Genomic DNA, 25,584 nt, shown 5'->3' with positions numbered 1-25,584 from the left:
CAGTAAATGGCAACTCCATCTGTACCGTTCCTTAGGACTGAAACCTTGTGGTCACCATTGATCCACTCCATTATTCACACTCTACACCTAAGTCCATCAGCAAAGCCTTTTTGCTCTATCTTAAATATTGAACCACTTCTTACTACTTTACAGTTCCACTCTGCTACAAGTCATCCTCATCTTTCCACCTTGATCACTGCAATAGCTCCCAGCTGGTCTTCTGGCTTCTATCTATGACCCCTACCCACAGCTATTAGCATCTGAAGTGACTTCTTAAAATGTAAGGCAGTTCAGTTCCTCCTCTGCTCAAATCCTCCAGTGGCTCCCTCTCAGAGGCAAACGCAAGGTCAGCATGACAACTGTCAAGGTTATATGTGATCTAGCCCTTGGACCCCTTTGACATCCTGCCCTCCTATTCCTTGGTCACCCGTGTGCTCTAGCCACACCAGCCTTATTACTAGTGCTTCTGCACTAGTGCTCTGGGCTTTGGCAACACTGTTCCACCTACTTGGAATACTTTTCCCCCAGGTGTTCCTGTGTCTTGCTCCCCTTGCTCATCACCATGGTATTTTAAATTGCAACTTTTGATATTCTTTACTCTGATTTATTTATCTCTTGAGAAATTATCATCATCCAAAACACCATATATTATATATTACTATTTATTGTGTTTTCTGTCTCCTACCATGACATTATAATGTTTTTGAACAGGAACATTCTCTTTTATTCACTTCTGTACTCCCAGTGCCAAAAACATTGACTGGCACATAGTGCTCATGAAACCTTGTTGAATGAATGAATAAATGGACTGACTAGAGAAGGAAGCCCTGAGGGAAGCTGGAGAGTGGGGGTCTAGGATGAAGGTGAAGGATTTGCCTCTGACAGGAGAAAGGACAGAGCAGGATGCACAGGTGTGGATTGGGGGAGGGGTGGCAAGAAGATTGGAACCTCTTTCTATTTTCTCTCCTCTTGAGGTGAGCGGAGCCCTAATGAATGAGATTAGTGCCCTTATAAAAGAGCCGCCAGAGAATTACTTTTCCTTTGTCATGTGAGAATGCATCAAAAAGACCATGAACTGGGATGCAGGCCCCCACCAGACAACAGTCTCCTGGGGCTTTGATCTTAAAGTTCCCAGCATCCAGAATTGTAAAAAATAAATTTGTGTTGTTTATAAACCACCCATTCTTGGTATTTTTGCCATAGTTGGCAGAACAGACTAAGACATACACATAAACATACAACTCTGTCTTCCATCTTTACAAATCAGGTATTTAAGTATGTTCCCAATTCTTTCCATAATGTATCTATTTGTAACTGCAGTAACACAATCTTGGACAATTTAAATTTTTTTCAGCCCAGTTTTCCAATTGGATTATTGAATTGTCTAAAATCCCAAATACTACCATTTACGCCAGCATTTTAGATGCCTGATTGTATTAGTCAGGGATCTCCAGAGAGATAGAACCAATAGGAGATGTCGATATATAGATATAGATACAGGCATAGATATAGATATACGAAAGGCATTTATTAGGAGAATAGGCTCACATGTTTATGGAGGCTGAGAAGTTCCCTGACAGGCCGTATGCAAGGAGACGCTGGGATGCTGATAGCGTGACTCAGTCCAAGTCTGAAAGCCTCAAAACCAGAGAAGCTATGGTGTAACTCTCAGTCCAAGGCCAAAGGCCTGAGAATATGGGGCGCTGATGGTGCAAGTCCTGAAGTCAAAATATCAGAGAGCCTGGAGTTCTGATGTCCAAGGACAGAAAAAGACTGTCCCAGTTCCAGGAGAAAGAGAGAGACAGAATTCACTTTTCTTCTGTCATTTTGTTCTGACTGGAAGGTACCTGCCCACATTGAGGGCAGTTGTTTCTCACTTAGACCACTGATTCACAGGCTAATAATCTCCTCTGGAAACACCCTCACAAACACACCCAGAAACATTGCTTTGCCAGCTGTCTATATACTCATCAATCCAATCAACTTCGTACCTACAATTAACCATCACAATGATTCATTTCCAGGATCCTTTATTGCAGTTCTCAAATATGGTCTGGAGATTCCTGGGTGGTGATGGTGGGGTGTCTCTAATATACTTTTAATGGATGCTCAAAGTTAATACTATAATATTTCCATAATAAAATTCAGACATTATGTGTTGTTTTTAATCTCATTCTCACACTAGGGTATAGTAAAGTTTTCTTGAGCCTGTATGACCTGTGATATCCCAACAGTCTGAATACAAACTCACATATGAGAATACAGACATCTTCTATTAAGCCAGACAATAGATTTAGAAAACATTAAACAATGTCATACTTCTCAATAAATTTATCTTGCTTTGAAAACAAGTCATTTTTCATAAAATATGCTGCTTGCATTAACTTAGTTTATTAACATTATTTAATATAAATTAATAACTACTTAAAAATTGTAAGTTTCAATCACAAGTGCCATAAATATTAACAGATATTAACCCAAATAAACAAATGCTCTTGGGGTCCTCAATAATTTTTAAGGGTCTAAAGACATCTTGACACCGGGAGCTTGAAAATGCTGCTGTCCCCATTGAACCTGAACCCTCTGGTGGCCTTGGTCCAGTACTCACCTGCTCAGGCAGGACCTTAAACATCAAGCCATACTCAATGACTGAGTAATGATTTCCTTGTTTATTGCAGGGACACCTGAGCCAGACCAGATGAACATGTGTCCTTGTTCTTCATTCTTTTTCATCCCAGGTCTAAGCCTGTGCGTCCGTGGTCTAGAAATCTTGGGGGTTGGGTGGAAATGGGCCACCATCTCCTAGGACCCCTTAGCTGTCCTGGTGGGGCTTAATCATGCTCACAACCTTGGTCTCCTCCCAGCTCTCTGGTCCTACTTCCTCTATCTCTGATTTCTACATGTGGTTTCCTCTCCTCTCAAGTGTGTGGTTCCCTCCCTCCTCCTACATCCTGGTGCATGCTGTTGCCCTCGCCCCATGTCCACAACGTCTGGTACCAAGTGAAGTATAAGGATCAACATTGTCACCCTGATGGTAAAGCAGCAGGTTTGCTGTCCATCACCTTGTCACACTTTCGTCTTGGCTGGGAGCTGTGTAATAGCAGTAGCTGCCTAAGACTAGATCCTCCCCATAGGTACAAGCAGAGGAGCTACTAAAGCCACTGCCTGGTGAGGGGGAGACTGGGGCTGAGGCCTGAAATGGCTATGAAAGAGGCAGCTAGAAGATGTTCTCTTATGTGACCAGAGGGAAGGAGGGCCTGGACTCAGCCAGGAGGCCCCATGCAGTGGTACTGAGATGGCCAGGGCTTCTCTACATGGCTGTGAGACCAGGGAATTAGTCCTGAGGGCGGTGTAGGGTCTGCGCCCTGTGAAGAATCAGGCCCTCCTCGGGCACTGTGACGCCATTGGCTCCTGTGAGTGCTGGGCAGATGAAGAGGGGGCTGTCATCAGACCCCAGCCTGAAGAAGGGTCTTAGGGGGCCAGCAAAGGGTGAACGGGGACACGTGTAGATGTGCGATCTGTCCCTCATGTTGTAGAAGGAGACATCTCCAGCTTCATAGTCCAGGAAGACGCCCACCCGGCCAAGGCGCTCTCTCAGAGGGAGAATCCTCTCGGGGGAGGACAGGGCCCAGTATTGGTTTTCAAACATCTCCAGGGTCCAGAAGCCATTCTGAGGAAGCAGCAGGGCCTCCTCTTTCTTCTCAACACTGTCTCTACAAACCCCCATTGTCCATGCCATCACGTTTTCAACTTCCACCTCCCAGTAATGTTTTCCTGAGGTGAAATATTCCCGGCCCAGGACACAAGGCTGACAGTCGAATCTCTCAGGGTTGTCAGGCACGCTCTGCCGGGAAGGGCCCCGTCTCACACTTCTCCGATCCTCAGACAGGAAGAGCTCAGGGTGAGCGGTGTCTGGGTCCAGGACCACATCAGCTGCAGAGGAAGTCTCAGGTTTAGGCCTGGGGGCCCAGGAACCTGGAGATTGTGTGATTCCTGATCCCTCATAAAAGGCTCAGAAAGCTAGTGGGGGTCCCTCATGTCGTGGTTCTTTCCATGAAGGGCCTTGGTCCCAGGCAGCTCACAGACTGACAGTTACTGAAGCTGCACGTCTCTCTCCAGTGAAGGAGCAGTGCCCTCAGGTGGAGGAGAATTGGGGCCCTTAGAAACCCAGAAGGTTTAGCAAATGAGCCAAAATTAATGGTTTCCACTTTCTCTCAGCATTCTTAGATCTGCCCTATATTCTATGTAGGACAGATGATCTCTGGGTCTCTCTTTAGTTAGAAACTTTACAACTTGGCTGAAACCAGCAAAGAGGCTTCATGTTGCGCTCCCCCAACACCCCCATGGATCAACCAAGGTGAGTCTCTTACTACACAGTGTCCTGGGTGATAAAGGGTCTCTTAATGAGTCCCCTGTGTTCTTTTAACCAGGTGAGAACTAATTGAAATGACTGAAAAGGACACCTTCAAAGTGGAAAGGAGGATAAATTTTCCCTAAAGCCAACCTGCTGTCTGAGAGGTGTGTGTGGAAAAGGTAGGGAGGAAATATTTACATCCAGTTTTGCTTTAACAACTTGCGTCCAAAGTCAACAGCTATGACCTCTCTGGGTACAGGAAATTCTCTAGACCCTGGACATTCTACAGACCTCTCCCATCTTCATCCTTTATTACTTATTTAGTCTATCTTTCTATTGTGTTGAAATGATTTCATCCTTTCTGCAAATTAATTTACCTGATTGTGACAACTTCTGATTGTGTGATAATTTTGAAATTCACCTAAAAAAGAACAGTCCCTGTTCCACAGTATCTGGTAACACTAAATTGTTTAGTGCTTCTGGGCAGCAGGTGACAAATATAAAATTCAAAGTGCTATTAGGAGTAGACAAGTGGATTCTGTGTCCTCACACTCACCTGGCCCCCCTCCCCTGGCAGGCTACATGCAGGGTACTGGTGCTCTCTGAGGAGCACAAAGGCATTTCTGGCCACCTATTTGGACACCCTAGCATCAGGCTTATTGGGGAAACTCATTCCCTTTTCCCCACGTGGGTCTTCACCTGTACACAGTCCCATCCGTGTGCTGTGAACTGCTACCAGTCCGTGGCCTGTAAGCGACCAGGCCTCAGAGCTCTGCCACACAAACCCCCATCCATGGAAAAACTGTCTTCTGTGAAACTGGGTCCTGGTGCCAAAAAGGTTAGGGACTGCTGGTCTACACCATCCCCAGGTCATAAACAGCGAAGACATCATTGTCTTCTTTCAAATTGATCCAGGATCCAAGAGTAACAACTACTGAAATGTAACTCCTGGGGAGGTCCACTATGTATCAGAGACCTCTGGTGATTATGGACTAAATTATTCTAAAGGAGAAAAGATCATAGGAAATAAACTGTAGGATTGACAAATTGCTGTTGGGATTCCCTGACAGAAGAGCCATGATTTAGCTTTGGTGGGACACTGCTGGTGCTCCCAGCTGCCCCCACCCATCCGCACCCAGCCTTGGGCCCCTTGCTCATCTCTTCTCAAGAGCACTGTTGGCTGCTAGTGGGGAGAAAGCTCTGGATCTCAGGGAACGTCAGCGGCGCTCACCAGCATGTAAGAGTGTTCTTCTCCATCCTGCAAGGGACAGACAGAGAGCTGAATGTTATGAGATAAAGGCTAACCAAGCAGGGCAGAAATTGTGCATGAAGTAGTTCAAGAAAGGCTAAACTCACGCAATTCTTCTTGAAGTTGCTCTGAAAAAGAAACAGAAACAGAATAATGTCCTCAGCAGAAGAACTAAGAGAAGTTGGGTTTGCATTAAATGATGCAGGACCCGTCCTCCCTATGAGCACCAGCATCACCCTCCCCCCATGCCACACAAACTGTCAGAAACCAGAAAGGATTTGTGATCCACAGGCTGGATGGTATCGGTGCATTTTTAGGCTTCCTTTGTTCAACCATTTAGTGGTTGAACATGTGTCCAGGGGAATGAATGAATGCAATGATTGCACAATGGAAGTAATAAAGCTCTGAGAGATTAATCCCTAGGACTTGTGAGCTCCAAGCCCTGGCTGCTACTGATACATGTTTCTTCTCTTTCCTCCCCTGTCAGAACCGTGTCCTTTCTATGTCAGTGAACTTGTCTTCTGGTTCTTTTACCTTTTATTTGACGTTCTTTCTCTTTTTCTACATATTCTTTCTCCAATTCCTTCTGAGCAAATTCTTTTCCTTCCAGTTCACCTCTCTTTTCCCCTGACAAAATCCTTTTTTCCCTGTGGAGTTTCTTGATGTAATAGATGCTCACAGCCATGAGGATGATAATAGCCAGAATGAGAGCCAGGATCACAACCCAGGGAGATACGCTGGGCATAAATGACTCTGAAAAGGCAGCCAGAAAAGTCCATTTAGTAGGAAACAGGAGACGCAGGGTGAGAGGCCCCTCAGGAGCACATCTGAAGAGCTTCCTCAGGAACCTGCTCTGTCACCTTCTGCTCAGAAACCCCAGGTGGAGCAAGCGATGCTGACTCTGCATTGGCTGATCCCTCAGTGACTACCAGGGCTGAGCCCCAGGAGATAGAAAAGCAGAGACATCTGGAGTCACCATGGAAAGGACCAGGGTAAATGAGGCTAACCAGCCATGCTGAATCAGCATAGCCACTTCCCTGGCTCAAGCCACTCTCACTCTTGTCTGGAATATTGCAATGCCCCCTCCTTGTTCTGCCCTTACCTCCTGCAGTCTATTCTCAGCAGAACTGCCTAAGTGAGATGATATTAATTGTTTGCTCAAAACCTTCCAGTGCTTCCCATCTCACTCAGACTAAAAGCCAAAGTCTGTTTTGGCCTATGCTGCCCCATACAATGTGGCCTCATTGCCACTGTGAATTCATCTACTCCTACTTCTTGCACTCGCTTCATTCCAGCAACACCAGCACAGACTCCTGGGGTTCCCTGAAACTGCCAGACCTGCCCCTACCTCAGGCCCTTTGCATAAGGTATTCCTCTTACCTGGCTTGCTCCCTCCTCAAGTATCTGCTTGGTTCATTCCCTTCATTGCTCCATTCCCTTCTTTAAAGTTTTCCCCGACCATCCTGTTAATAATCACCACGCCCCATGCCCCTGGTGCTCCCTATTCCCTCCTTGCTTAATTTTTCCCACATACTCATCAACACCTGATATAATATACATTTAACTAATTATTGAACCATTTATATTAACTATTTCATTTATTGCTCTCTTCCTTTCTGGAATGTGAACTCCATAAGGGGAGAGATTGTTATTTATTTTATTCATTTTCTTTTCTTCCTTTCTTTTTTTCTTTTTTTTTGGAGACAGAGTCTCATTCTGTTGCCTGGGCTAGAGTGCCATGGTGTCAGCCTAGCTCAAAGCAACCTCAAACTCCTGGGCTTAAGTGATCCTCCTGCCTCAGTCTCCTGAGTAGCTGGGATGATAGGTGTGTACCACCAGGTCCAGCTGATTTTTTCTATTTTTAGTTGTCTGGCTAATTTCTTTCTATTTTTACTAGAGACGGGGTCTCGCTCTTGCTCAGGCTGGTCTCGAACTCCTGAGGTCCAGCGATCCTCTCACCGCAGCCTCCCAGAGTGCTAGGATTACAGGCATGAGCCAACATGCCTGGTTTATTTTGTTCAATCATTAAGCCTTTGGTTCTAGAACAGTGTCCTGAACACAGCAGGTACTTGTTGAATATTTGTTGAATGAATTATGAATATAAGTAGCTGCAGAATTTCCCCAGCTTTATCCCCATGGGCAGGAAGGGAGGGCTTTAGCAGACTGGATCACCAGGTGTAGTCACCCATCCATACTAATCTCCATGAGTGATGATTGTTCTGTATATTTAAAAATTGCTTAACGACAAGAACCTCATCAGGAAAAAAAAGGATCAGGTTAACCCTCAGAGGAGAGATTCTTACTCATGGTTTTGAGATTCTTTGATTTTTCCCTTGTGACAAGGGAAGAGACCTCAGCTAAGCTGCAGCTTCCAGATCCCCAGGGCCCAGGACCCTTCAACTCACACTCCTGCCCTCCCTCATCTCCACTTGGGGATCCATCTGTGGGCTGAGGATCCCACCTACACACCATGAGTCTCTAGGGGGCAGAGAACTAACCTGGAATGAAAATCACAGTTTCCTTCTCCTGGCCGAGCAAGGTGCTGTTGACAGAGCAGAACATGTTCCTCAGGGAGCTATCTCTGATGATCACAGCTGTGGTCACCATGAAGAGGCCGTCTCTGTCAGCAGTGTAAGCCTCCTCCAGGGCAGGTACAACCTTATCATAGGGGTCCCTCCACACCGCGAGAGGCTCTGGGTACCACCCTCCAGATGTGCACTCCAGCCGGATGCCCCCATCCTCGTGCCCTTTCATTTCAACAAGGGGCTTAGAGCCTAGGCCTGGGGAGGGAGACCAGGGCTCAGCTACCAAGCAGTGGTGTCTCAGTCCCTACTGTGCCTCTTCTGTGAAGGGATGAAGAAAGGAAGCAAAAGACAGAAGGAGGGAGAAAGAAACAGGAGGGAGGAAAGGAAATAGGAAAGAACCTTGGTTTTGGAGAACACTGGGAGACCAATACGCCAAATAAGTTGTGAGATGTCTAAAAGGAAAGGATTACAGTGTACACTCTTGTTTGTGCTGCACGTACAGGCCCCATCACAGCACCAAGCATCTGTTTGCCTGCTGTAAATGCTTGCTGTTCGGTTTATTCTGTCAAAGACTAATTTTCTCATTTCCAGCTGGGTGTGTCCAGTCCATCCCGAAATAGGCAGGGTCAGGATTTCATTTTCTGTTCCTGAAAAAACTTCTCAATAGATGATGGTTTCATGAGGCTCTAGAATAATACAACATAGACAGAAACCTGCCACACTGGCAGACTCTTAAGAAACTTTTAACCTAAAGACACTGTCTCTTCTGTCCAGATCTGGGCTTCACATCACCACAGCTACTTACTACGTATAAGAGGTGATGGTTTTTAGGAGAATAGACAGAGCTAGCCACCAAAGCCAGCCCTTTTCCTGATTCACAGATGTTTATCTCCCAGAGGCACAGTCTATTAGGTGATTTTCTTATAGTCTTTTGAGAACATCTATGTATTAGAAAGATCTGGATGCTCTTGGGATTCTTAAAATAACAATATCACTTCTTCAATGTCAGAAAACTTTCACCCAAAATCCTCAGAATCTAGACCCAACCTAACTAAATTCTACCTTTAAAAATATCTTCAATAATAGAGAATACCAAGTGTGAGAAGGCTACAAACCATGGTTCAGGGAGACCCATTAGCCATGTGTGATCATCTAAAGTCCTTTTGAGTAATTCTTTTGTAAAGCCTACCCCGCAAAGTATATGAAAGATAGGAAATTAAAGCAATCATTCAAGTCTAAAGCTTCCTGCTCTATTTGATTTTTGTCAAAAGCGAGAAAAAAAAAACAGTTGTACATTGCAAGGCTGACAGAGAAATTGTGAAATGAAATAAGAATTAAAATAACTTAGTATATCGGAAAACAACATTCTACAAACATTCTACATCTTGTGCGGTGCAATGAGGGCAAGTATGAGACAACAGACTGAAAATCATCACTAAAATGAACCAGCCAATCAACATAACCAAAAAAAAAAATGAACAAACAAACACAAAATCCTACAACAATCCCATTTGGAGTTGGGCAGGACAGGCCAGGGCCAGGTTTACAGGGAAAGAATCGAGGGTTCCTGCCATTCACAAACCATACTTGGTCAACCATGCAGTGCCTTTGTGAGCGGAGTCAGAACATAAGGGTGAAGAAAACCTCATTCCATGATATTCTATTTTAATCAGATACAAGGTTGTCATTATCAGCAAGAAAGATGGAGTCTCCTACCTGTTATCATTTAAGGCCCGGCGGGAAGGACACATTCTCCTCAAACCTCACTTCCACTGGTCTGATGGACTGAAATGCTACCATAGTCTTCTGAGTCTTAAAGGGTATTCTAGTCTTCAAACCTTTCTCTTAAAGCACAGTACACTGACTCAGGAGTGAAATCATTCCTCACAGTCATCGTCATAACTTCCTAGAAATCCCCATTTAAATGCACTTCTATGCTGGGGAAGCCTTGACAAATTCCTCCCTGCCAAATTCTCACTCACTTTCTGTGTAGGTATTAGTGCTTAGTGCATAATTTTTCCTCTGTTTTTAGTTTTGTTTAATAAAATCATCTATTTACATATCTGTTATTCTCTCTGCAGTCAGTATTTGGGAAAAGGAGAAAGAGACAAGATTAATATTTATCAAGAAATGAGATGCTCTTATGTTGTAATTCTCTAGCCAGTCCTTGTTTATCCCAGTTGCAATGATGCAATTATTGACAGTGCCTGCTCTCACTCTCAAAAGCACATATTTTCAGTGATAAAGCAGGGTCAAGAATTATCTTCAGAGATTAACTGGTCTCCCGTACTCAAGGCTGCAGATGAATTCTTTGTTTCCTTCTCAAGAAGTCATGCCAACAGCAAACTCACTCATTTGGCCCTTGGGCAGGAGGATGCTACTTTCCCCACAGAAAGGGGATTCCAGGCAAAAATCTGGTCTGCAGTGGGCCTGAGATTAGCTGAGAAACTTGTCCCAAAAGTCACACTGTGAAACAGTAATAAAACCAAATGAAGTGACCCACCTGCCACCTTGAGGTGCATGATGGCCTCATCATAGTACCTGCCTTCTTGGAAGTAACAGCGGTAGATGCCATTCTCCTGGGCTGTGACATTGTGTATGACCAGCGACACCCTGCCTCTGCTGATGTCTTTGCTCACAAGGGTGGTTCTTCCTCGGTACTCCTCCATCTGCTCCTCTGTTCTCTCTCGCCCACCCTTGTACACCAGCACTGCTGGCGAGAACTGAGACCGGAACCACCGCACCTCCATGTCCTCAGCATTTTTCTCGGGTGACAGGTGGCAGTGTAAAGTGGTGTTTTCTCCCACCATGGCCAGGATTGGATCAGCTGGCCCCTGGACGGTAAACTGGGCTGTTCAACAAAGGAGCAGAATCACACAGGGACCAGAGGCATTGAATATCTGAGGCAGGAAAGGAAGTGGATGTTCCAGGCACTAAAAAATTCTTTCCCAGACCTCAGGGGCTTCCTGGGCTGAGAATCTTGGGGACTAGTTGCTGTGGCTGGTCACCTGCTCCCTCAGAGCAGCAGCATTGAGGCTGCTAATGCCTCCTGTACAAACATTGAAGAGCTCACCCTGAGCACCCTCTATAGACCCTGTGCCCCCAAGGACTTTTTCCTCTCTTCCCCAATCTAGCATAGTGCCTGAATGTGTTGTAAACTGGAGCTGTCCAAAAGGGTATCCCCTAACTAGTTCCAGTTGAAACAAGCTGATCCTGTAAATATACATATACACAGGATTTTGAAGATTTAAAATTTTTAAATATTAAATATCTCATTGGTAATACTTTGCATAAACTAAGCATTTAAATATTAATATTTCATTATTTGGGTGAAACAAAATATATTATGAAAATTTATTTCATGTTTCTTTTTACTTTTTTAAGTAAAAAGTAAAAAAAAATAAAAAGCTTCTGAAAATTTGCAATTGCATATGCAACTAGTCTTTGTAGCTCTCACTGTATTCCTATTGGACAGCACGTGCAGAAGGAAGGAGGAGTCTACAGCACTGCGGTCCTTCTTCCCTGTTCCTGTTTGCAAGCTTAAGTGTTGACGTGGCTTTCTGATAGTTGATAGCGGCAAGTGGCACACATCCCTACCTGAGACCAGTGCAAGGAGGCTGAGGAGCGGGAGGAGAAGGGAGGCTGGTAAGGAGAAGTGCAGGGAAGCAGCTGGCTCCATGAGTACCAAGAACATAGTCACCCAGGACAGGCAGGGACCAGAAGCCTAGGGGTCCAGAGGAGGAGATTCAGCCAAAGGAGACCTGGCACCACAGTTCTGACCTAGCTCAAACATTCCTGTCACCCATGCTGTTCTCATCAGCGCCCCAACTTCTGTCTTGGGTGGCCCCCTTCCACCCAAGGTTCAGATATTTCCCAATAAAAGTATTCATTAAACATTCCATGAAATAAGTCAACAATACAACCATCAGGCAGGCAGTTTTCCGCCCTCCTAGGCTCACCTCTCTAGCCAGAGTCCAGTTTCTTTAATTGTCACTTGATATTCTTCCACACCCTCCCTTCTCTTGTCTTCCTCCTCCCGGTGAACCAGGCCGGGCGATCCGAGTTAAGGCCAGGCACGCCGCGCCTCCCCACCGGTGGGCCTCCCCTCTGCCAGGGACCCTCTTTTCCTCCATAGCTTCCATTCTGCCACCCATCAACCCCACCTCGGAGCTGTAGCGCTTCCCCTTCCTTTCCTACCTTCTAGAATTAACTTCTTTGTTTTCTTTTCTCCTGTGACCCTCAAATGATGATTTTCCAGTTGTCTCTCTTTTCTCCAATCCGCCCGTGGGCACAGGCAGCACTAGAGAACGAACCGTCCCAAACGAGCACAGAAAACTTTTTTTCACCTCCCATTAGCTGCGATGTCGAGAGCTGCTGGACCCGGAACCTCAGATTCGGTCTCCTGTGGGTCGGCAAAGTCCTGAGATTTCCCAGGAATGGCTTCGAGCCCACGATTGGGCAGCTATGGGTCAGCCAGCCAGTGGTGTCCCTGAGCCTTATTTCTCATCAGTTACTAGGTAGAATATACGGAAATAGTTTAAAAAAAATTCAAGCTGCAAATAACTTTCAGAGATTATTGAGTCTTTTAATTTCTTTTTTCTTTCGGAAGGAAGATGCTTTTTTTCTTTTCCTTTTTTTTTTTTTGAAAGTTTTGGGATTCCCTGTGGTTTGTGGCGTTGCTGCTAACCAGGAGGAGAATTCTCCCTGTGTAGACCTGTGCTCAAAGAGGTTGGGGTGAGGAAGGGCAGAGGTAAACATAAGCTTCTCTGTTTTCCAAAGTCAGAGGAATTTCGTTTAAATTGGTAGGTCTGGAGGTTGGGGGCGGGAGCCATTAGCTGGCAGCAGACCAGGGTAGAAGAGGGCGGGTAATAGCAGAACTGGAAGGGAAGTGAGACAGCAATTGCAGCATCTCTTATGAAAACCTTGTTGTTCATTCAAGAACTATTGTGTAAGATGTGCAAATCAATAGATTTGCGGTCCCTACTATCAGAACTAAATATACACTTAAGATTCTTTTGGGAAATCTTTATGTGTGTGTGTGTGTGTGTGTGTGTGTCTGTGTGTGTGTGTGTGTGTGTGTGTGTAAGGAAGCTCAAGGGGGAGGGATTGACATTTGTCAAAATAATTTGAATAGATTTTTAGCAAATGATGGCTCATGCTCTCTGAGTAATAGACAACATCAAGGTTACAAAACAACAGCAAATCAGAGAACAGAGCTGTAAAATAAACAATGAAAGGTAGAAAAAAATCAGGATGAACACAGGACAACAAAAGCAAATTGAATACACAAGATACTATAATCCATTTCTTCAGACCCTACGGTAAAATTAAAATTCTAGCACAAAAACATAAAGAACTCTCCATTTTGATCAGCTTAACTTTTTGTTCTTTTTTGAGTTTTGTTTTTTCAGTTATTATCTCTGTTCAACTACCTATGGGTTTAAGATAGGTAGGTAGATAGATGTATAAAGATAGAGAGATGATAGGTAGATAGATAGATTTAAGGTATATATATACTTTAAATCAATGAAAATTCAGATAAAAATTGAGCAATATGCAAACAAATGTGTGTGTGACTATGTGTGAGATATCTTATTTTGTCCTTTCCTTGTTACCTGGAGAAATCTACTGGAAAATTGATATTTCCTCTCATGTCACGTTTAGCTCTGGATGATTTAAAATGGCACCGTGGGATTGAGAAGCAGTGAAAGCAGACAAAGGCTTTCAATAAAATTGCCCAATATCTGTCCTTGGTTAATCCCACCTTAAATCAGCACAGCTATCACCTACATGTCCTCAGGGGAACAAAACCAACAAAACTTTATTCATTCATCACTCAGAAAATATTATGAGCTCCTACTAAGTCCCAGACACATATAAGTAACAGTGAATATATTTATAGTACTTTAAACTTTCTCAAATAGTTTCCCCTACAGGTGATGCCAGGCAATCATCCTAACACCCCTATGAAGTAGAAAGTATTGTTATTCTTATTCCATTTTTAGAGATGAGAAAATATCAGAGATGTTTAGCAACTGGCCAAGGTCATGCAGCATTTGAACTGCAGATCCTGAACTCAGGTTTATGGTCACTAATGGCAGAGCTATGGTTTTATCACATTACAAAGTGGTTGATCCAAAATTCACAATAAAAAGAGATGAATAAGCTGTCATAGAAAAAACACTGGGAAGTCTGTTTGAGCAAAGTTGTGATCTAGGTTTGGTATCTTTTTACGTGCTTTTTTGGCAGTTGGTCTGGTAATTATAAAGAATTTGTTTTGGAGAAAGTGATTAAGTTCTGTATTAGGGAAATTATTCAAAATCGAATATAGTCAGTTTAGTAAATTAAAAGGGAGATATGATGGCAGAGTAAGAGCCAGAGGATTATATAATATATAAGTGTTTAATTAGCTTTTTAAAAATACATTGCTAGGAGGCAATGATTGTATTTAAACATTTGAATTGGATTGGCTGTAAAAGTTATCATTTGATATAAGTGAAAGTAATTTATTCCTTCTGTAACCTTCATGACCAACATCAGCTGCCAAGAAATGAGGACTGGGGAAACATCTCAAAGCTCCCGTGAAAGGGGTCACGTTGGCCAAGGGAAACAGAGAGACAAAGTCTTCCTTTCATGGGAATTATATGCTAGTAGAAAATGAACAAATAAACATGTATTTTAATACATATAATATCATATAAAGAAGTAATAAGAGCTAAATAGAAGAGAAAACACAGAGTGACTGGGCACAGTGGCTCATGCCTATAATCCCAGCACTTTGGGAGGTTGAGGCAGGAAGATCACTTGAGCCCAGGAGTTTCAGATCAGCCTGGGCAATATATCAGGACCCCATCTCTACAAAAAAAAAAAAAATTAAAAATTAGCCGGGCCATTAGTAGTCTGTCCTGAAATGGGTCCTTGTGGTTTTCTATGGAGCTAATCACAGGGCATGGTATTACTAAGAGATGCCTAAAGGATGTGCTGTATTGCAGACATATTGTTCCTTGCCTTTATTGTGGAGTAGCAATACTTTCCTACTTTCCTCTTAGTAATGAGGAATCAATCACCCCAGCCAAAACCGTAATTCCCTTCTTTGTCTGTTGATTCAATGGCATGAGATACCCGAAGTGGCCAAGCCGCAGTCTTAACTTTGAGTTCAATGGAATCATTTTGTGTCCAGATGGAAGCATTCCTCCATTTGAAACTAAGAACTCTAGGACAACAGACCATAAGTTTTCAGGAACAGGAAGCAAAAATTTGCTGGTGGTTTACTAGGGGTAATAGTGAATAATGCTACTCCCATTTCCATCCCTTGATTTCTGGACCCATAAATCCTGGCCATGGGAGAAATAGCACCACATATTGGATGCTGATTGGAACACACACAGCCTTCTGGAGAACCTTGCCACAGCCCTGCAAGGTATTGCCACACAGCTGGCATGGTAACTGAGTCTTCAAAAGGCCATTCCATTGTTCTGTCAAGCCAGCTGCTTCAGGATGGTGGGAACATGCTAAGACCAGCAAATCCAAAAGCATGAGCTCATTGCCATACTTCATTCACTATGAAGTGAGTTCCTTGATCAGAAGCAATGCTGTGTGGGATGCTGTCAGATAGACATTACCACCACAATAAGCTCGACAATAAGTCATCATAGGATTCTGAGTAGAACCTGACATGATCTGGTTACATTTCAGAAGATCAATAGGGCAGTTGTGTAGAGAATAGACTGGAGGAAAGTAACAATAAAATCTGGGAGACTATTGGGGGAATGGGCTTGGACTAGGTAGTGGTGGGGAAAGAGAGAGGATGTATTTTGAAGAATCTACCAGATATGATGATGGGCTGGCTGTGTGTGTATCATGAGAGAAAGAAGACACTCCATTCCAAGTTTTGGAAATTGTGAAACCAACAGAATTAATAGTGATGCCATTACTAATATTTGGACCACTGTAGGGGGAAGGAATTTGGGGAAGGAAAATGAAGAATTTGGTGTTGGATATGTAATAATCAGGATCCCCAGTAGAGCTAATTAGCTTGATTTAATCATTTCACAGTGTATGCATATATCAAAACATCATGTTGTACACTGTAAATATATACATTTTTATATCAATTATATCTTAATAAAGCTGAGGGGGAATCCCCATTAGAAATGAAGCAGATATATAGAATGGGCAGTTGGATTTATGAGTTTAGAGTTCCAGAGAATCTCAGCGTATATATGGATCTTTTAAACCACAAATTGTATGAGATCATCTACGAGAAAATAAGTGTAGAAAAGAAAACAAGAGCCCAGAGACTGAGCCTGTGGGCACTCCAACAGTTAAAAGTGAGAAAGAGGAGGAAGAGTCAGCAGAAGAGGATGAGTAGGGAGGAAAAGGAAAACCAGGAAAACGGAGCCCTGGAAGCACAGTGAACACAATGTTCCAAGAGTGAATAAGCAACTGTATCAAATGCTGCAACAGTTCGATGAAGATGACTGAGAAGTGAACGTTAGAAGAAGCTGTGTAGACATTGTTGCTGACATTGACAGTAGCTCTGGACTGGTGAGCTTGAATATGTCATAGTAGTGGTTCAAGAGAGACTACATAGCGAAGAAATGGAGGCAGAGAATACAGGCAACTCTTTCCAGCAGTTCTGCTATAATGGGGAGCAGAAAATTCATGCAGTAATTAGAAGGCAACGTAAGGAAAGTCAAGAACATTTTTTGGGCCGGGCGCCGTGGCTCATGCCTGGGAGGCTGAGGCAGGAGGATTGCTTGAACTCAAGAGTTCAAGACCAGCCTGAGCAAGAACAAGACCCCACCTCTCTAAAAACAGAAAAATTATCTGGGCGTGGTGGTACACACCTGTAGTCCCAGCTACTCAGGAGGCCAAGGAAGGAGGATGGCTTGAACTCAGGAGTTTAAGGCTGCAGTGAGCTATGATGATGCCACTGTACTCTAGTCAGGGCTACAGAGCAAGACTCTATCTCAAAAAAAAAAAAAAGAACACTTTTTGTTGTTGCTGTAGTTTAAGATGAGAGATGTTATAACATATTTGTATGTTAATGATCCAGTAGAGAAGAGGAAAACTAATAAAAGAGAAAAGAGGCTGGGCGTGATGGCTCACGCCTCCAATCTTAGCACTATGGGAGGCCAAGGTGGGAGGATTGCTTTAGGTCAGGAGTTCGAGACCAGCCTGAGCAACAGCGAGACCCCATCTCTACCAAAAAGAGAAAGAAATTATCTGGACAACTAAAAATATATATAGAAAAAATTAGCTGGGCATGGTGGCGCATGCCTGTAGTCCCAGGTACTCGGGAGGTTGAGGCAGAAGGATCGCTTAACCCAGAAGTCTGAGGTTGCTGTGAGCTAGGCTGACGCCACGGCACTCTAGCCCAGGCAACAGAGTGAGAGTCTGTCTCAAAAAGAAAAAAAAAAATAGAGTCATGGCAGGACAAAGATATTTACTTTATGAAATTAGCAGTCTCAAAAGATGATTATACTATTAAACACATAAATACAAATAGAAAAATGTGGACAGTTCCATACCTTATATGTACGTATATTTAAAAACAAATATATGTGGTAAAATCTACAACAGGAAATACATCACACATTATTTTTCTAAGATGGCGTCCAAAATTCTTTGATGCATAAGGCCAGAAACCTATACATTAGGGTTTTGTGGTTCACTATTAAGTGGCATTATTGCTTTAAGTGGTACCTGAATTTGCTGCTGAGTGTTGGCTGGGGTAGGGGTGTCAAAAGCAGCAGGCACACCGAGTTCCGTGCTCTTCTGACCTGGTGGGCCTCAACCTTTTGGGGTGTCCATCACCTTGGCAGTACCTTTGTGAGAAAACCAGGCATGCAAATGGGAGCCCCATTCACCCATGTGTCTCTTGCATGTGTACTGGCTGTGTCAGGATGAAACTAAAGCAACGGTTACCCCTGATGCAGCCACAGTGTCATCCTCCCCAGTCTCCCCAATTTCCCCAGGTGGACACAGGGCTTGGCCAAGCACGGTGCTGTATGGTACTCAATAGCAGCATTCAAGGAAAAGGCTAGGATATCTCAGTGTTGCTATTCCTCCCTTTGCACTAAGCCGCGTTTTCTCACCATCCATACCAGAGGAAACAAATCTGTATTCCAGCCAAAGTCTGCAGCCACTTTAAGGAAAAACTCACATGTGTTGGTTGCTGGCTCACACTGTAGCGATAATGTGCCAAGCTGCCAAGGCTGTCACTCGAGGAGCCGCCGCCCCCGCCCCCCGCCGTGGCCCCGCCCCTCGCTGTGGCTGCGATCTCGCGGGAAGAGCGGCGGGCGGGGCGGTGCTCGGTGGGCGGCTGCGCACGGAGCGGGAGGGCTCTCCTCACACAAGCGCTTCCTCGCCGAGAAGCTGGAGCTGCGGCAGCGCAGGCCTGAGCCGCCGCTTCGCTGCCGTCTCCTTCTCGTCCTCAGGGCTCCCGGGTCCGCTCGCCCTCCGGCGCTGCTCGGGTAAGAAGGCTCCGAGCGCGTCTCCGCTGAGGAGCGGCGGCAGAGCCGGGACGCCGAGCAGCCGGGGCAGGCGGGCTCCTGACGGGGGCGGCTCCGGGGGCTGCGCGGCGCTGCGTGGTGGGCGCGAGGCTTGGCGGGGGTCGGGAGTGCGAGGGGCGAGGAGGCGGTGCTGTGGGATCTGGGTGCGGGCGCCGAGGGGCGGTGTAGCGGGTTCCAGAGCTCTCGAGGTGAGGGGGCAGCTTCCTGGGGGTCCTGGGGCTCTTCCGGCTTGGGATCGCGGTGGGTGGCGGCATAGAGGATTCCAGGTGTTTGGAGTCGAGGGAGATTTATCAGAGTCTCGAGGTTCTTGGAAGTGGTGTACTGGGGTTCCGGGCTAAGGGGTCTGTTTATTGGGGTCTCGGACTCTTTGGGGGCAGAAGAAGCAGTTTAGCAAGGTCCTGGGTCTCCGGGGGCATATCGTTAGGGCTGGGGGGGGGGTCCTTTGAGCAGGTGTGGGCGTCTGTTTGGCATTGCTGGGGTGAAGCCGCAGGGTATCAGGGTTCTGGGAAGAGGGGTCTGTTGATCGGTGTGTCCGAGTGAGAGGGCGATGTATCTGTTCTGCAGGGGCTGGGGCCGCCTTCCTGGGTTGTTGGGGGCGGAAGGGTTTAAGGCGGGCGACCAGCGTCTGTACTGGGCTTTCTGCTTTGCCCAGAGGTGGGTGGTTACTTGTTATGGTCTCCAGTCTTTTGGGGGCGACGGGGGTAGTTAGCAGGTCCCTGGTGATCTCTCAGAGTGGGCGCGGCTCAGCGGACACTGGGACTTTTTTTTTTTTTTTTGATACAGAGTCTCACTGTGTTGCCTGGGCGAGTGCCGTGGCGTCAGCCTAGCTCACAGCAACCTCAAACTCCTGGCCTCAAGCAATCCTTCTGCCTCAGCCTCCCGAGTAGCTGGGACTACAGGCATGCGCCACCAATGCCCAGATAATTTTTTCTATATATATTTTTAGTTGTCCATATAATATCTTTCTGTTTTTAGTGGAGACGGGGTCTGGCCCTTGCTCAGGCTGGTCTCGAACTCCTGAGCTTAAACTATCTACCCGCCTCGGCCTCCCAGAGTGCTAGGATTACAGGCGTGAGCCACCGCGCCCGGCCCACTGGGACTTTTTGGGGCGGGAGGGGACTTTAGTAGCATCAGGAGCCGGCCCATTAGACACTCTGTGGCTGGTCAGCATCCTGGAACGTTTTTGATCAGATCTCTTTCTTTCTAAATGAGATTTATTCAGTGCTTAGTTGGAGGATTGATTGGTATTGTTGCGTAGTTGGAGAAATAGTGGGTTTGTTCTGCAGTTTTCTTTCCTCTGCCCGGGATCCCTGTGGGGGCGCGCTGGTCTCGCTGGAGCTCTGGGAGCTGGCGAGGTGGCAGCACCTTAGGAGTGCATGTGTCTGTAAATTCTTGAGGCCAGGCCCCGCAGATGGAGCCTGGATACAGTTCCTGAGCAACTGGAAGCTATTCAGGGTGGGGAAGGCTGTGTGGTTTTGGCTTCCTTTTCTAGGTGGTCTCCTTTGCTGATCCTGCATTATTAGATCTGTTCTGAAGTCTTGCCTGAGTATTAGGCAGAGTCAAGTCGTGCTGTGAAGTGTGTTCTGCGTTCTCTTTGTCCTTTGAAAAGCATTCTTGGAGAGAGATAATTTCAACTTCAGCCACCAAAAAAAAAATTGGAATTTGAAGTCCCAAAGCTAGAGCTCTGCAAAAGCATTGGCAACCTGTAAGGATGGCTAACAGAGCTCTTTTAGAGATTGCTGCTTAACAGTTTCATTGTACTGTACAGGTGTCCTTAGCTTTGGATCTATTGCAGAGTTCTGGGTAACTAGCCCAGACTTAGCTGGGTGGAATTTAAATACAATGACCTGTATGTATGTGTATGTGGTTTAAAAATAAATGAATAGATCAGAAAGTCTGTGCTTTTGCCTGACAGTTCTTTTGGTTAGATAGCTACTCACTCTATCACAGAGGCCTGTAAATGAAATCTACAGGCAATGGGCCCTGTACTCATAGTGTTTCTGTAGATCTGTAAACTGGAGTTGACAGACAAATTTGTTGCTGAGCAGATATTTGGTTGGAATGATAGCCCAAAAAACCCTAAGCAGATCCTTTTTCCCCCCGATTTTTGAGAGAAAGACAAATGATAAATTAAGCAGGTTTCATAAATTTTTTAAAAAAAGTTTTATGATTTCTAAGTAAGCATAGACTGATTAGTCAAGAAATATTTGATTATCTTCTAGGTGTCACAGCTCTAGTGGTACAGTGATTCCAACTGTCATGTGATTCTCTAAATTAAGAGGGAGAGGAAGACAACAAATCAATACATTAAAAAGTTTCGATGTTGCTAAGGAAGAAATACATGGGATACTTGGGGTTCAGCTCTCTCTTTTATTTTATAAACCCTGCCTGAAGTATAATTGATGTGGGTTGTGATAATCAGAAACCAAGGAAGATAGTGATCTGCCTTCTTCATTATTAAAGAAAGATTAAGTTGTGATCAGTAGAGTTTAGGCATTAAATATATATAGACTCTTTGCAGATGCTTGTGTTATGCAAGCATTAAAAAGTCTGTAAGGATACACATCAAACTTAACCATGTTTGGAGGATTCTTCAGGAGGGAACTGCAGAGAATGGAAGGGAGCTGTTTATTTTTATACTTTTATATTACTTTAATCTATTTCAATGAGTAGGCATTACTTAAATGCAAATTAGAGAAGCCCAACAATTAAAGCATTTTGGTTAGTATGCAAATTGGTGAAATGTACAGTATTTATAAGGCTTTTGTAAATGTTGGCACTTCCACCTGTGTGTACTAATGAAGGAAAATATACTTAAAATATCTAAAAATTATAGGGGGGCAAGGTAGAGTGGGTAGCACAGCAAAATAAGAAAAGACTATAGACCTAGGTAAAATGTCAAAATATGTTAAGGTTGTTGGATATTTTATTATATAAAGATAAATTAATCTTAGGTCTTTCTTTTTTCAAATGTAATTGTTTCTTGAGTTTGAGAAAGGAAGTTTTTAGATTTCCTAAAGAAGAATATGGTGTGCTTTTGTGGCAGGGGAGTAGGTGTTCCTGTTGTGGCACAAACGTTAGGAAGAGATTTCTTTTTGTCAAAGATATACACACATAATAGATAAGTTTTTCTTGTGAGGCATATGAACCATAAAAATAGTTTTATGGTTTCATTAATACACTGCTGAAAATAACAGTACCAAAGTGTCTTTTGAACTATCATTCGAAATTCTAGAATCATCAATGTGATATACTAAAACAATTTCTAGAGAGGAAATCATAAGACATGAATTCCAGTCTTCACTGTGCTGCCGATGGGGTGACCTTAGATAATTTCTTCGTCTCTCAGGGCCTCAGTTTTTATATATCTCTATTAATATATCTATCTCTTTATGTACATATGAAGAGTAGCCCTGCTAGTAATCAATGTAAACTTCAATTCCAAGGATTATACTGCACTGGTTCTTATGTTGCAGATCTGCAGTGTTATATGTACAAAAAGGGAGAGATAACATAAGAGTAGCTAGTTCTCAGGATACAACTAGTTCTGTATAATTGTTAGATATGATATCTAATTTTAGAAGCATCTTCTTTTTTAAGATATGTGGGAATTATTTAATTCCAGAATATACATTCATGAAGGTAAATGATTTCCTTTGGATAATTTAGCTTTATCTGTTAAAGCATTATTATTTTAATGTCTGATCCCTAGTTCGATAGTAGAATAGTATATCATAATGTTATATCCTTATTTAACTCTGGATGTAGAGTGAAGTCACTCGTGTTTGCCTGCAGACTTGACCCCCTTTAATCCATCCTTACACTACCTCCAAGGTAATTTTTCTATAATGCAAATCTGTTCCTTGCTTCTTTCTTAAAACCTATGCTTTATCGGTCCCAACTCTTTATCATTACAAGGCCTTTCATCATTTGGCTCATGTTCTGCATTTCCTCCCCATAAATCTCAAGCTCCAATTGTACTAACAGGAGCAGAGCCGTTTACTGAATGAGCCATGCTGTTTCCTAACTTAGAGCCTTCACATATGTTCTCTCCACAGATTAGAATATCTTTCCTTCTCTTGTCTTGGTGGCAAAGCCTACTGATTTTTCAAGATAAAACTTAAACACCTTCTGCGTTTTAAGTGTTCTGTGTCTTCTGGTTCTCCCTCTTCCCATGCCACTGGTTGTTCACTCTCTGTGTCTTGTCCATTCATTCACTTGTATTCATTAGTGTGCTGTAATTGTGTCTCCCTTTCCTCTTGGACTCAAGGCAGGTTTATATTTGTCCTATTATCTTTTGAATCCTTTTGCTTGTTTACCCATAGTTGCCTCTCATAACATGTTTGAGCTCTCAATACCAAGATTAAGTGTTCATAGTGTCTGAGATGAGTTAAACTCAAATCTCAATCTTGTCCTATTTTCCTAAATTTTGAGGGTCTCTAAAATATCTTATTCTCTTGCCCCTATGATACAAACTGATATTAGAACTGTAGTTCTTAGGTTTGTGTTAAGGAAGTGACTCCTAGCACTATAGGAGCTAAAGGTTATTTTGTTAAACTTGCAGAAAAGTCTTTTAGAATTTTGAGGCAGCCATTAATCTATACCTCTAAAACTGCTAGGAGAAATATTAACTAGTTTGGGTATTTCAAATTTTGGACATAAGCGATTTGGTAGATATTTTACCTTGGCTGCTTTTTACTTAGAAAATGATAGTTGCTGGTGTGTGTAGGTTTTCATATTGGCTCAATAATTGCTTTACATGTAGTGCCTTCAATTTTCAAAACAAATCCTGAAGATTTATAACTTGCTCAGGGTCATTACCTACTAAGGAGCAGAATATGAGTACATCTAGGTCTGATTGAGTCCAGGCATTGTGGTTTTTCATAATATTACACTGCTTTCTGAATATGACTGCTTATTTGGTGTTTAAAATTATTAACAGATACTTTATTCATTTTATAAATTGAAGAAGTAGGTTGTAAGGTTTATTCATTCAGTTCTTCCAAAAAAGCTAAAGTAGAGAATTTGAGATTGATTGGATTTGGAGCCGTTTAATCCAACTCCTTCATTTTAGCGTATCAGCAATCACATATTCAAGAGTTAAAGGGCTGCTCAAGATCACATAGCTAGTTGGCGTGTAAGATTTTCTTTCAGCTAGTTGTGAACATTGGTGTTGTGAAACCATTATTTCAAAGGACTACCAGATGCTTGATTTTCCCCGCAAGGGGGAAAAACATCCTAGAGAAAAGTGATGTTGAGGATCTGAAAGTCTTAAGGACATAGCTCAGAGAAAATCCTGACTTTGACACATGGAGACACCTCAGTGCCTTTATTCATGTGATTCCCTAATCTTGGTTTCTTTCCTTCCTCTTTTTTATTTATAAAAGTCTGTTCACAGTTTAGTGATTTTCTCCCTGTTGAGTTGTTATTAACATTGGCCTCACCAGTAATTTTTTAAGTGACAACCATGGGCCAACTAATAGAAATACAAAAAGGGATGAAATCTAGTCACTGCCCTGAAGAGGTTTGGTCTATTTGTTAGCAGGAGGCAGTATATATTTAATTGCAACATAGTATATAAAGATGCTATGAGTGATACAGCTCTAGCAGTTTAGAAGAAGGTAAATGTAGACTGGGCTAGTGGTTACAGAAGTTTCTATTTAGAAAAGATGTGACTGAAGTAAGTCTTTAAATGAAGACTGATAAAATTAAAAAGCTTCTGCACAGCCAAAGAAACAGTCACGAGAGCAAACAGACAACCTACAGAATGGGAAAAAATTTTCACATACTACACATCAGATAAAGGACTGATAACAAGAATCTATTTAGAACTCAGGAAAATCAGTAAGAAAAAATCAAACAACCCTATCAAAAAGTGGGCAAAGGACATGAATAGAAATTTTTCAAAAGAAGATATAAGAATGGCTAACAAACAGATGAAAAAATGCTCAACATCTCTAATCATCAGGGAAATGCAAATCAAAACCATAATGAGATATCACTTAACTCCAGTGAGAATGGCCTTTATGAAAAAGTCCCAAAACAACACATGTTGGTGTGGATGCGGAGAGACAGGAACACTCATACCCTGCTGGTGGGACTGCAAACTAGTGCAACCCCTGTGGAAAGCATTATGGAGGTACCTTAAACAGATTCAAGTAGACCTACCATTCCATCCAGCAATCCCATTATTGGGCATCTACCCAGAGGAACAAAAGTCATTCTATGAAAAAGACACCTGTATCCGAATGTTTATAGCCACACAATTCACAATTGCAAAGATGTGGAAACAACCCAAATGCCCATCAATTCATGAGTGGATTAGTAAATTGTGGTATACGTATACCATGGAGTATTACTCAACTATAAGAAATAATGGTGAGATAGAGTCCCTTTTGTTCTCCTGGATAGAGTTGGAACCCGTTCTATTAAGTGAAATATCCCAAGAATGGAAAAACAAGCACCACATGTACTCACCAGCAAATTGGTTTCCCTGATTATCACCTAAGTGCACATTTGGGAATAACACCAATTGGGTATCAGACTGAGGTGGGGGGTGGGGAGAGGGGATGGGTGTATACCTACATGATGAGTGCGTTGCGCACCGTCTGGGGAATGGTCAGGCTTGAATGTTCTGACTCGGGGGGATGGGAGGTGGGGGGAGGGGATGGGGTTATAACTACATGATGAGTGCAATGCGCACTGTCTGGGGAATGGACACACTTGAAGTTCTGACTCTGGGAGATGGGCGGGACATGGGCAATATATATAACCTGAACTTTTGTACCCCCATAATAAGCTGAAATAAAAAAAAAATCCATTTCTTGGCTAAATGATTAAAGGTTAACGTCACTTAAATATATAATATGTTTCCATATATATGTGTATATATACACATACCCATATACATAATTCTTAATCCCACATCATTCTTAGCAC

At 43.4% G+C, this 25,584-nt stretch overlaps 1 protein-coding gene across 4 annotated transcripts; it reads right to left on the bottom strand.

Moving 5' to 3' along the window:
* Positions 1-1,509: 1,509 nt before the first annotated feature.
* LOC123638359 (butyrophilin subfamily 2 member A2-like) lies at positions 1,510-12,571 on the bottom strand. 4 transcript variants are annotated; one of them, XM_045551967.1, is made up of 8 exons: positions 12,326-12,567; positions 11,726-11,852; positions 10,632-10,979; positions 8,102-8,383; positions 6,138-6,356; positions 5,711-5,731; positions 5,586-5,612; positions 1,510-3,933 (listed from the first exon to the last, which is right to left on the bottom strand). In XM_045551967.1, the coding sequence occupies exons 2-8, from the start codon at positions 11,820-11,822 to the stop codon at positions 3,335-3,337; spliced, it is 1,593 nt and encodes a 530-aa protein (XP_045407923.1). In that variant the 5' UTR covers positions 11,823-11,852; positions 12,326-12,567; the 3' UTR covers positions 1,510-3,334. The 4 variants fall into 4 exon arrangements, 3 of the variants coding, with proteins under 3 accessions (XP_045407923.1, XP_045407925.1, XP_045407924.1); XR_006735321.1 differs by having other exon boundaries at positions 3,848-3,933; positions 5,490-5,612; positions 12,326-12,571; XM_045551969.1 differs by lacking the exon at positions 8,102-8,383.
* Positions 12,572-25,584: the final 13,013 nt, after the last annotated feature.

The sequence above is a fragment of the Lemur catta genome, chromosome 5 (genome assembly GCF_020740605.2).
Source record: "Lemur catta isolate mLemCat1 chromosome 5, mLemCat1.pri, whole genome shotgun sequence".
In the NCBI taxonomy this organism is placed as follows: Eukaryota; Metazoa; Chordata; class Mammalia; order Primates; family Lemuridae; genus Lemur; species Lemur catta.
This window is presented reverse-complemented; position numbering and strand designations above follow the sequence as displayed.